Source organism: Oncorhynchus mykiss, chromosome 12 (genome assembly GCF_057628025.1).
Source record: "Oncorhynchus mykiss isolate SJ-2025 chromosome 12, ASM5762802v1, whole genome shotgun sequence".
Taxonomy (NCBI): domain Eukaryota; kingdom Metazoa; phylum Chordata; class Actinopteri; order Salmoniformes; family Salmonidae; genus Oncorhynchus; species Oncorhynchus mykiss.
Window position 1 is genome coordinate 45030107 of NC_143033.1, and position 12829 is coordinate 45042935.

The following is a 12829-nucleotide window of genomic DNA, read 5'->3' on the forward strand; positions in this document are numbered from 1 at the left end:
GATTGAGAACCATACTAGGCCGAAACATAGAAATCCCCAAATCATAGAAAATCAAACATATACTGCCCACCCAACTCACGCCCTGACCATACTAACTAAATACAAAAACAAAGGAAATAAAGGTCAGAACGTGACACAGCTTCGCCAAACGGGGGATGATTAACAAAAGCGCATTTGCAAAAAAAGCACAATCGTTGCACGAATGTACCTAACCATAAACATCAATGCCTTTCTTAAAATCAAAATTAAACCTGCATATTTAGTTAAAATAAATTAATGTTAGCAGGCAATATTACCTAGGGAAATTGTGTCACTTCTCTTGCGTTAATTGCACGCAGAGTCAGGGTATATGCAACAGTTTGGGCCGCCTGGCTCGTTGCAAACTAATTTGCCAGAATTTTACATACAGTAATTATGACATAGCATTGAAGGTTGTGCAATGTAACAGCAATATTTAGACTTATGGATGCCACCCGTTAGATAAAATACAGAAGGTTCCGTATTTCACTGAAAGAATAAATGTTTTGTTTTCGACATTAATGTTTCCGGATTTGACCATATTAATGACCCAAGGCTTGTATTTCTGTGTGTTATTATATTATAATTAAGTCTATGATTTGATAGAGCAGTCTGACTGAGTGGTGGTAGGCAGCAGCAGGCTCGTAAGCATTCACACAGCACTTTCCTGCGTTTGCAATGCTTCAAGCATTGGGCTGTTTATGACTTCAAGCCTATCAACTCCCGAGATTAGGCTGTATTTGGTCCTCCAATAATCAGTATGGCGTTGAAAAATCATAGTCGGTCGACCTCTAATTGTGATGTCTTCATATTACCTTTAGATGCAGTATAATGTTAGCTAGCTAGATAAGCGTGAGAGGAGAGCACCGGATTTAAGCTAACGTTAGCATTGCTAGGTATTTTTGATAAACTTTGCTAGCTAATGACAACATTGTCTTCTGTCCAAAGTAAATGTAACAACATCATGGTGATGACAAAGTTGTTTCCTACTTATTATTTGCCTACTATTAATGTCATTATATGTTCATGCCACTACAGTATACTGTAAAGACGAAACAATCATTAGCCTCTGTTCAGAATGACTGGGCACCACTCGACATTCAGGAGCCACTATGGCTGACAGCGTCTTGAGAATGTTGATAACAATGTGGTGACGCGATCAGATGACGTAGTTGCAACTCATGTATACAGGTCAGAGTATGGAGTGATAAGAGTGCAACATACTTTTTATTGGCACAAATATCACTCTGTATCAGAGCGCCCTGACTTGCACAACAGAGTAATATAATAACGCTGTATCAATATAAGAAATGAATAAACAACCCCAAGCGTCTCATATTGTGTTTGTTCATTGAGAACAGTAAACTGTACTGATGTGATTACATTCCATGTCTTTTAAGGCGAAGTGGGAGAATCCACAGCAGTGTAAATGTTGGTGCATTCTGTGACACCAACTGTCCATCACTATCAATTTCACCTAGGGTTGCAAAGATACTGGATATTTACCAAAGTTACCGGAATCTTCTGTACTTTTTGTAATTAAAAGGTCATCTGTGGCAATCTATGGTAATTAGGATGAGTTTTTTTCATATATAGTATTAATTTTTTGTTGTTGATCTGTGTCCATATTGTCCATGAGTTTCTAGTGGATAGACCATATGGTTCAAGAGAAAATAGCCAAATGAATGAAAAAAGCATATAATTAACAATTGCATTATTTTCAATTAACTCTGCAACTCTTACAACTATTGACTTTTTTCACAACTGCCACCAATTCCGCGCAAAAATATTTACAATAAAGACATATTGACATAGTAATATAAATAAAAGTGCGTACATTTAAAAAAACACCAATGGTATTCACTAAGTTGATGGTTTATATTTAGGACGATTTTTGACAGTTTTGTCATTCTAATTAAAAAATATATATATATTCTACATTTTACATGCAGTGAGGTAATGGTAAAGTAAAAAAAAATGGTGGGTAAACTGATCGCCGGTCGCGGTTTAAAAAAATACAGTGGTTAAACTGTATAGGAACAAAAACATATGGCTAAATTGCATTTACTTACATTTACCCCCCACTACACCACCACCGTTTCCGTGTGATAAGGCCACATAGTTCCAGAGGTAATTAGAGACACCTGTGATAATCTGAAGTATCAAAAACGTCACTACAGTAGATAGTCATCTGATAAAATGCGCACAAAAAAAAAAAAAACTGATAGTTTAATGGTAAACTTTGAACGTTTCCGGTAATATACCCTCAATTTGCAACCCTAATTCCACCACACAACAAAGATAATCCTCATGCCCGGGAATAAAATGTCATTCAAAATAAAACTAAAACAAAGTAGATGGAGTCACAAGAAGACCTTATCCACTACGATGGTGCCCCTGGAACAAATACTTATTTTAACAGAAGCCCAATGTATTATAAAGGCTACATAACACTTTCATAACAATGCCATAACAGATGTCATAGGTGTCAGTTTTTTATGACAAATGCCTTTACACTGTCAAAATGATACAGACTATGTTTACTGTAGATTAGCCAATCGTCTAGCAAAACTGCCATAGTTAATTCATGGTTTGTGTCGTGACAGTTTAAAGTCAGTTGCAGCAAGTCAAAACGGTTTATGACATGTCATTGTAATGACAGTGTTATGTAGCCCTTATGATGCAACATTCAAGTAAAGTGTTACCCCCAAGACAATGGATGACAAGGGTATGCCAAAGGAATTAACCAAAAAGCAGAGAGCTGCAGAACAAAGACAAGTGGGAAGACAGGCAGGCAGGCATACTACAGCATACAAGTACTAGGCAAATTAGACAGGTTGGTAAGACATAGACAAACAGGTAGGCATGCAGACAGACAAAAATAAATGTAACAGACAGGCAAACATATAAGTAAGTAAACAAGCACACAGTCAGACAGGTGCGCGCACACACACATACATACACACACACACACACATCCAGTAGGTTAGGCAGGCAGACATGCAGGCAGACAGAAGCTAGTATCATGGGAACTTACTAACTGTTTTTGATCCCTGGGGAAGGGTACAACCCGAGACTGATTTGTTTGAGCCCTGGCGCTTAGAGGGGTCAAGATTGACCCTGATGTACGGAAAGGAAGAGGAAGAGCAAGAGAGAGAAATAAAGGGGAGAGGAGGAGGGGGAGAAAGAGAATATCATTGAATCATGGCCAAGGGAGTGGTGGATAACAGGTCAGCTATAGTTGATTGGCACGGAGGAAGCACATGCTTCCTTACATTATATATACGGTACCAGTCGAAAGTTCAGACATACCTACTCATTCGAGAGTTTCTCTATTTTTACTATTTTCTACATTGTACAATAATAGTGAAGACGTCAACACCATGAAATAACACATTTGGAGTCATGTAGTAACCAAAAAAGTGTTAAACAAATCAGAATATATTTTATATTTGAGATTCTTCAAAGTAGCCACCCTTTGCCTTGATGACAGCTTTGTACACTCTTGGCATTCTCTCAACCAGCTTCATTGGGTAATCACCTGGAATGCATTTCAATTAACAGGTGTGTCTTATTAAAAGTTAATTTGTGGAATTTCTTTCCTTCTTAATGAGTTTGAGCCAATCAGTTGTGTTTTGACAAGGTAGGAGTGGTATACAGAAGATAGCCCTATTTGGTAAAAGACCAAGTCCATATTATGGCAAGAATAGCTCAAATAAGCAAGGAGAAATGACAGTCCATCATTACTTTTAAACATGCTTGTCAGTCAATGCGGAAAGTTTCTTCAAATGCAGTCGCAAAAACCATCAAGCGCTATGATGAAACTGGCTCTAATGAGGACCGCCACAGGAAAGGAAAACCCAGAGTTACCTCTGCAATAAAGGATAATTTCATTAGAGTTACCAGCCTCAGAAATTGCAGCTCAAATAAATGCTTCACGGAGTTCAAGTAACAGACACATCTAAACATCAACTGTTCAGAGGAGACTGCGTGAATTAGGCCTTCATGGTCGAATTGCTGCATAGAAAGCACTACTAAAGGACACCAATAATAAGAAGAGACTTGCTTGGGCCAAGAAACACAAGCAATGGACATTAGACCGGTGGAAATCTGTCCTTTGGACTGATGAGTCCAAATTTGAGATTTTTGGTTCCAACCACTGTCTTTGTGAGACGCAGAGTAGGTGAACATATAATGTCAGCATGTGTGGTTCCCACCATGAAGCATGGAGGAGGAGGAGGAGGTGTGGGGGTGCTTTGCTGGTGACACTGTCTGTGATTTATTTAGATTTCAAGGCACACTTAACCAGCATGGCTACCACAGCATTCTGCAGCGATACGCCATCACATCTGGTTTGCACTTAGTGGGACTATCATTTGTTTTTCAACAGGACAATGACCCAACAGACCTCCAGGCTGTGTAAAGGCTATTTGACCAAGAAGGAGAGTGATGGATTGTTGCATTAGATGACCTAGCCTCCACAATCACCCAACCTCAATCCAATTGAGATGATTTGGGATGAGTTGGGCCAAAGGGTGAAGGAAAAGCAGCCAACAAGTGCTCAGCATATGTGGGAACTCCTTCAAGACTGTTGGAAAAGCATTCCAGGCAAAGCTGGTTGAGAAAATGCCAAGAGTGTGCAAAGCTGTCTTCAAGGCAAAGGATGGCTACTTTGAAGAATCTAAAATATAAAAAACACTTTTTTGGTAACTACAGTGCCTTGCGAAAGTATTCGGCCCCCTTGAACTTTGCGACCTTTTGCCACATTTCAGGCTTCAAACATAAAGATATAAGACTGTATTTTTTTGTGAAGAATCAACAACAAGTGGGACACAATCATGAAGTGGAACGACATTTATTGGATATTTCAAACTTTTTTAACAAAACAAAAACTGAAAACCTGGGCGTGCAAACTTATTCAGCCCCCTTAAGTTAATATTTTGTAGCGCCACCTTTTGCTGTGATTACAGCTGTAAGTTGCTTGGGGTATGTCTCTATCAGTTTTACACATCGAGAGACTGACATTTTTTCCCATTCCTCCTTGCAAAACAGCTCGAGCTCAGTGAGGTTGGATGGAGAGCATTTGTGAACAGCAGTTTTCAGTTCTTTCCACAGATTCTCGATTGGATTCAGGTCTGGACTTTGACTTGGCCATTCTAACACCTGGATATGTTTATTTTTTAACCATTCCATTGTAGATTTTGCTTTATGTTTTGGATCATTGTCTTGTTGGAAGACAAATCTCCGTCCCAGTCTCAGGTCTTTTGCAGACTCCATCAGGTTTTCTCCCAGAATGGTCCTGTATTTGGCTCCATCCATCTTCCCATCAATTTTAACCATCTTCCCTGTCCCTGCTGAAGAAAAGCATTCCCAAACCATGATGCTGCCACCACCATGTTTGACAGTGGGGATGGTGTGTTGCTTTTACGCCAAACATAACGTTTTGCATTGTTGCCAAAAAGTTCAATTTTGGTTTCATCTGACCAGAGCACCTTCTTCCACATGTTTGGTGTGTCTACCAGGTGGCTTGTGGCAAACTTTAAACGACACTTTTTATGGATATCTTTAAGAAATGGCTTTCTTCTTGCCACTCTTCCATAAAGGCCAGATTTGTGCAATATACGACTGATTGTTGTCCTATGGACAGAGTCTCCCACCTCAGCTGTAGATCTCTGCAGTTCATCCAGAGTGATCATGGGCCTCTTGGCTGCATCTCTGATCAGTCTTCTCCTTGTATGAGCTGAAAGTTTAGAGGGACGGCCAGGTCTTGGTAGATTTGCAGTGGTCTGATACTCCTTCCATTTCAATATTATCGCTTGCACAGTGCTCCTTGGGATGTTTAAAGCTTGGGAAATCTTTTTGTATCCAAATCCGGCTTTAAACTTCTTCACAACAGTATCTCGGACCTGCCTGGTGTGTTCCTTGTTCTTCATGATGCTCTCTGCGCTTTTAACGGACCTCTGAGACTATCACAGTGCAGGTGCATTTATACGGAGACTTGATTACACACAGGTGGATTGTATTTATCATCATTAGTCATTTAGGTCAACATTGGATCATTCAGAGATCCTCACTGAACTTCTGGAGAGAGTTTGCTGCACTGAAAGTAAAGGGGCTGAATAATTTTGCACGCCCAATTTTTCAGTTTTTGATTTGTTAAAAAAGTTTGAAATATCCAATAAATGTCGTTCCACTTCATGATTGTGTCCCACTTGTTGTTGATTCTTCACAAAAAAATACAGTTTTATATCTTTATGTTTGAAGCCTGAAATGTGTCAAAAAGTCGCAAAGTTCAAAGGGGCCGAATACTTTTTCAAGGCACTGTACATGATTCCATATGTGTTATTTCATAGTGTTGATGTCTTCACTATTATTTTACAATGTAGATAACAGTAAAAATAAAGAAAAAACCTTGAATGAGTAGGTGTGTCCAAACTTTTGACTGGTACTGTATGTGATTATATGCACTGCTCCAAAAAATAAAGGGAACACTTAAACAACACAATGTAACTCCAAGTCAATCACACTTCTGTGAAATCAAACTGTCCACTTAGGAAGCAACACTGATTGACAATAATTTCACATGCTATTGTGCAAATGGAATAGACAACAGGTGGAAATTATAGGCAATTAGCAAGACACCCCCGATAAAGGAGTGGTTCTGCAGGTGGTGACCACAGACCACTTCTCAATTCCTATGCTTCCTGGCTGATGTTTTGGTCACTTTTGAATGCTGGTGATGCTTTCACTCTAGTGGTAGCATGAGACGGAGTCTACAACCCACACAAGTGGCTCAGGTAGTGCAGCTCATCCAGGATGGCACATCAATGCGAGCTGTGGCAAGAAGGTTTGCTGTATCCGTCAGCATAGTGTCCAGAGCATGGAGGCGCTACCAGGAGACAGGCCAGTACATCAGGAGACGTGGAGGAGGCCGTAGGAGGGAAACAACCCAGCAGCAGGACCGCTACCTCCGCATTTGTGCAAGGAGGAGCAGGAGGAGCACTGCCAGAGCCCTGCAAAATGACCCCCAGCAGGCCACAAATGTGCATGTGTCTGCTCAAACGGTCAGAAACAAACTCCATGAGGGTGGTATGAGGGCCCAACGTCCACAGGTGGGGGTTGTGCTTACAGCCCAACACCGTGCAGGACGTTTGGCATTTGCCAGAGAACACCAAGATTGGCAAATTCTCCACTGGCGCCCTGTGGTCTTCACAGATGAAAGCAGGTTCACACTGAGCACATGTGACAGACGTGACAGTCTGGAGACGCCGTGGAGAACGTTCTGCTGCCTGCAACATCCTCCAGCATGACCGGTTTGGCGGTGGGTCAGTCATGGTGTGGCATTTCTTTGGGGGGCCGCACAGCCCTCCATGTGCTCGCCAGAGGTAGCCTGACTGCCATTAGGTACCGAGATGAGATCCTCAGACCCCTTGTGAGACCATATGCTGGTGCGGTTGGCCCTGGGTTCCTCCTAATGCAAGACAATGCTAGACCTCATGTGGCTGGAGTGTGTCAGCAGTTCCTGCAAGAGGAAGGCATTGATGCTATGGACTGGCCCGCCCGTTCCCCAGACCTGAATCCAATTGAGCACATCTGGGACATCACGTCTCGCTCCATCCACCAACGCCACGTTGCACCACAGACTGTCCAGGAGTTGGCGGATGCTTTAGTCCAGGTCTGGGAGGAGATCCCTCAGGAGACCATCCGCCACCTCATCAGGAGCATGCCCAGGCATTGTAGGGAGGTCATTCAGGCACGTGGAGGCCACACACACTACTGAGCCTCATTTTGACTTGTTTTAAGGACATTACATCAAAGTTGGATCAGCCTGTAGTGTGGTTTTCCACTTTAATTTTGAGTGTGACTCCAAATTCAGACCTCCATGGGTTGATACATTTGATTTCCATTGATAATTTTTGTGTGATTTTGTTGTCAGCACATTCAACTATGTAAAGAAAAAAGTATTTAATAAGAATATTTCATTCATTCAGATCTAGGATGTGTTATTTTAGTGCTCCCTTTATTTTTTTGAGCAGTGTATAATAGCTGAGGCCAGGGAGAGCTGGGTAAGTCCAAGGAAAGAGGTTGTTCTTGGTCAAGCAAGCCAAGGTAAAAACGTATTTAGCTCTGTTTCCAATGTCAGGACCCAAGGCTGTGCCCTGTAACGTTTTGCAACGGAGAATGAATATCTGTGATCTTCTTGAACAACTTCAGGTAGTAGGCCTACCTCCCCTGTTTCCCATTCTAAACATGACCCTGGTCCAAGACTACCTTCTTGTGAGTTTTGAGGTAGGTGTTACAGAGGTGACTTTTACGGAGGTGACTGTTACGGAGGTGACTGGTACGGAGGTGACTGTAACGGAGCTGACTGTAACGGAGCTGACTGTAACGGAGTTGACCGCTTACCTGCGTGTGAGTTTGGAGGTGAGTTTGGTAAAGAGGTTGGAAGTGGCGCGGCTGCGGGCGTGCGGCAGTGGACTGGCGTCGTGGTGGGACAGCGTGGGGGAGGTGGGCGGGGCCGAGTAGACGGGCGGGCCCCGGTCCCTCAACTGGCCCCCATGAAAAGTGCTCCGGATCGTGGAGCCCCGTGTCAGACGGCAGCGCTCGCCAGAGGAGGAGGCCCCAGCCCCGGAGATGCTCAGGGTGGAGGGGGAGGTGGGGGGTAGGCGGTGGGACAGCGAGCTGGAGGAGAGAAGCAATTAGAATTAGACAAATGTTACAGTCCACACAAAGTGGACATTTGTCTTTGACTTCACAATAACAAGGTTGACATAAAAAAACAACAACACTAAAAATATCATCATCAGCGGACATGAGAGGACATCTTTTCGAGAGTCTCTCCCCCCCTTGTCCTTCCATGCCCTTTACCTGTTCTCCTTGCCATTCTGCAGCAAGGAGTGTCTGTCGGTGCTGGAGCGGTCCGTGCAGACGTATGTGTTCCGGCGGGTCATAGCACTTCCCGGGATATTGTTCTGGGAAAGTAGGAGGGCGGGATCAGAACAAATGTCCAAATCAGACATTACCAAGTTGTCACTGCATACTACCAAAGTGGAGTACTCAATGGCTGTTTCCAAATGTTCATACTAGCGTTCTACATAGTAGGCTGATTGGGAATGTGAAAATATAATGTTTTATAGTATGTGAAATGTAGAAAATGTTGGCTGCTTTAAAGTTGGTCTCCTTAGTTGCTACATCCATTTTTTATTTGTTTGTTCTTTTGGCACCGTAACCCATCGTATCCCATCAGAACCTAAAATACAAGCTTATTTTTCTCCAATGTTCGTAAACAATGTCAAATTAAACAAACAATTTATAGCCTCAAAACATTTGTAAAACTATCATTTTGATATCATGGACGGTCAGTCCTTGCTTCCATAGCTCTAGTCTATGAATTTGAGAGTGGTTTCATTTCTCCAGGTCCATCCCTCAGCTTTTTACAAAAATACAGGCAGGGTGACCCTTTGTTATTGTTTCAATTAAGGATTCTAGTTTGAAATGCCACGATGTCATACTAATTTCGGCTTCTCATCTCGTAAGATTTCGGTGCATACTATTGAGAAAGAGAATTGTCTTTTCCGACCCATGTGTGTGTGACAACAGCTGATAATCAAACAAGGGGGTGTTCTGCACAAAAATTAATGAACCCAATTGCGCATTAGATGGCGCCTTCCATTTTCTAACCTAGAGTGCATCTGAAACGGCACCCTATTCCTTGTATAGTAATGCACTACTTAGGGCAGTGATCACCAACCACACTTTGCCTTCCCATTATTTGTTTTGTACTGTGGACAGTGTGCACTTGATTCAACAGTCGTAGCACAGGGAATGCAAATTATTCCCATTTTGAACCATTTCATGTGTCTGACAGTAGAACTCCGCCTACCCGGCAGGCCCAGAGAGCAAATCAAGAGCACCTATAGGCTTACCGCTGGCCAATCAGATATCTCAGATCACCGTGTCTGCACAGCCTCGAGCGCACAGCAAAGTTGATACTGTGAGATTTCAAATCTTTTAAAACCATGACTAGAGAGAGACTCTGTTTTTAAGAGTAAGTTCATGTTTAAGTTGTTATTCAACACTATCAACACTTCGGTCAAAACTTTTATAAGCCATAAGATGCGTGTTCTCTCTACTTCCACTCACGTTACAACAAGCACTACAGCTGCAATGATTGAGTATAGGAAAGTGTTCCGATAAGCTTGCCTTGTTATTATTAGCGGCTTGTGTCTTTTTCAATACCAACGAATATTTCACTTTCTTTGGTCATAGGTGTAACAACATGAATGTGTACATGAGGCAGAAATAATGCAGTGCGACTTGAGTTTCATCATCTGCTGGAAAAATGTGTTTCCTTTTGTAACAGGAGGGAGGAAGAGCGGAGGCTTTTTAAAGTCATCTTTAAATTAAATCTGAGAGGCAGAGCTCAGCTTGCATTTTGACTCAGATAGTGATCTTGACTCAGAAAAGGCTGGTGAGCACTGACTTAGGGAACAAGGGGCCATTTCAAACACAGAGCTTGAAACATAAATCTTTGCTAGGCCGCATCCTAAATGGCACCCTATTCTCTGTATAGTAATGCACTACTTAGGAAATAGCACAGGAGATTGGTGGAACCTTAATCGGGGAGGACGGGCTCGTGGTAATGGCTGGAGCGGGATGAGTGGAATGGTTGATGCCATTCAATTTGCGCCGTTCCGGACATTATTATGAGCCGTCCTCCCCTCAGCAGCCTCCACTGGGGAATAGAGTTCCATTTCAAATGCAGCCCTTTTAACTCCCCCCCCCCCCCCCCTCCCAACCCACCATTCCTACCTCACTGTTTCTCACTGTGGTGGCCGTCATCTCCTTGCGGCGGTCAGGGATCTCTGACTTGTTGGGATTATTAGCACTGCTGACCATGGGGCTGGAGGGGGGCAGCGAGCGACTGCCCATCACACTGCAGCTGGCCTTACGCGGTGGCATGCGCCCCTCCCGCAGCTCCCGGTCACCCGTGCTGGTGGGGCTCCGCTTGGGGTGCATGACGGGCATGGAGGGCCCACCTGAGGGGCGACCACACATGTTAACACTGTCACACAGACACAGAGACATATATTTACACACATGCACACACAGGCAGGCACACATATACACTTGTGTGTACACAGGCACGGACAAAGACACATATGCGCATGCACGCACGCACCCATACACACACTTAGTCAGTGGCCAGGACAGGAGCTGAGTATATGGGGCAGATATGAGACCAGGTGAGGAAAGGTAGAGTACAGTGAAATCTACAGTAGAAGGGTTAGGGTTAGAGTAGACGAGAGGATACAGTAGAAGGTACAGTGAAATATACAGTAGAATGCACAGTAGAACTCTCACAGAAGTCACTGTGCCGCCGCTGCCTGTGATAGGTGGAGGTGCTGCGCTGGGTCTTGCTATGCGAGGAAGAGGAGGAAGAGGAGCCTGCAGTGGCTGAGGAGTGTTTGTTGGTCCCATTGGTGATGGGGCTGGGCCGGATCCGTGCCAAGGACAGGGTACTGGCCAAACGAGACTCGCTGCCATCCTGTTACCAAGAAAACCACCTCCTTTTAGCCTGCTGCATGGACTGAATATGGAGCCACCAAGAGCATTGTGGCATTCTGTGTACCGGTATGCTGTTTTTCATCAAATTCACATAATATGGCTATATAAATATCAAAATACCTATTTTGTTAAACACATTCGTACCTAATTCAAGCATACATACTGATTACTAGGGCTTGCTGTGTATTTCTGTATAATAGATCATTGATATCTTGTGCTGCCATCTGGTGGTCAGTCCCAGACATCTCACCTCGTTCTTGAGGCCCAGCAGTAGATAAGTGGCGGTAACCTCATTGTACTTCTGGTTGAGCAGAGCGTCCTTGATCTCCTCTGGAGTGAAGCCCATCCCCACCATCACCTCTGAGGACCACAAATGAGGGGAGATGAGGAAAAAGAAGGCAGACATTTTGGAAATAATTTTAAGCTAATGTTCCTGCTGAATTTCAGGAACAGATTTCAACTAGGACTTAAAGATACATATATCTGAAATATGTTTCATGAGAATGTCAAATCGGCATGAAATGAACTGTCTAAAGATGTCATGAGAGCCAAAATGAAAGAGTAACACATTGCCCTTAGAGCCAAAATGGTGGATGGCAACCCAGTGGCCTGAACATAGCTAGCTCACCTATGCGACTAGTGTCACTGTAGTCCTCGACAGGCTCTATATGGGGCTTCAGGGAATCCTCATCATACCCTGCATTTATCCACTTGTCCTTCATGACTTGCTGTGGCATCACAACAAGATTCAATGTTAGAAAGTAAAGTTGGAAATTGTGTGTGCATGTGTGATTGTGTGTGTGATTGTGTGTGTGTGTGTGTGTGTGTGTGTGTGTCAGTGGAGGCTCCTCAGAGGAGGAAGGGGAGGAACATCCTAGAAATCCTAAAAATAGAGAATTGGTTTTAGATAAAACTATACTAAATATATTCACGTCACCAAATAACTGATTAAAACACTGTTTTGTAATGAAGGTCTACGGTAGCCTCAACAACACCCTCTAGGTTAGCATCCTTGTGTAGCTAGAGGATACTATTTTCCGTCCTCCTCTGGGTACATTGACATCAATACAATGGTTCTCACCCCCTTCCATAGACTTACAAAGTAATTATGATGACTTCTGGAGAACGTCCTCCAACCTATCATAGAATGAATCTAGTACTGAAAGCATAAGCTACAGCTAGCTAGCAATGTAGTGTATGACGTGTGGTAAGTAGTTGACTCAAAGAGAGAGAAAGACAACAC

General features: G+C 43.1%; 1 protein-coding gene across 6 annotated transcripts in view; it reads right to left on the bottom strand.

Moving 5' to 3' along the window:
* The window catches only part of LOC110537653 (MAP/microtubule affinity-regulating kinase 4), a 54692-nt gene that overhangs the window by 8487 nt on the left and 33376 nt on the right, over nucleotides 1-12829 (bottom strand). For 3 of the 6 annotated variants that reach the window (XM_021623858.3, XM_021623861.3, XM_090192555.1), the window contains exons 10-16: nucleotides 12215-12314; nucleotides 11837-11946; nucleotides 11383-11566; nucleotides 10831-11057; nucleotides 8887-8990; nucleotides 8425-8700; nucleotides 3056-3138 (exon numbers count right to left, since the gene is read on the bottom strand). In XM_021623858.3, coding sequence (XP_021479533.2) covers nucleotides 3056-3138; nucleotides 8425-8700; nucleotides 8887-8990; nucleotides 10831-11057; nucleotides 11383-11566; nucleotides 11837-11946; nucleotides 12215-12314 — 1084 coding nt within the window. Of the gene's footprint in view, nucleotides 1-3051; nucleotides 3139-8424; nucleotides 8701-8886; nucleotides 8991-10830; nucleotides 11058-11382; nucleotides 11567-11836; nucleotides 11947-12214; nucleotides 12315-12829 lie in introns of all 6 variants that reach the window. The other 3 variants (XM_090192554.1, XM_090192553.1, XM_090192556.1) reach the window with 2 other exon arrangements.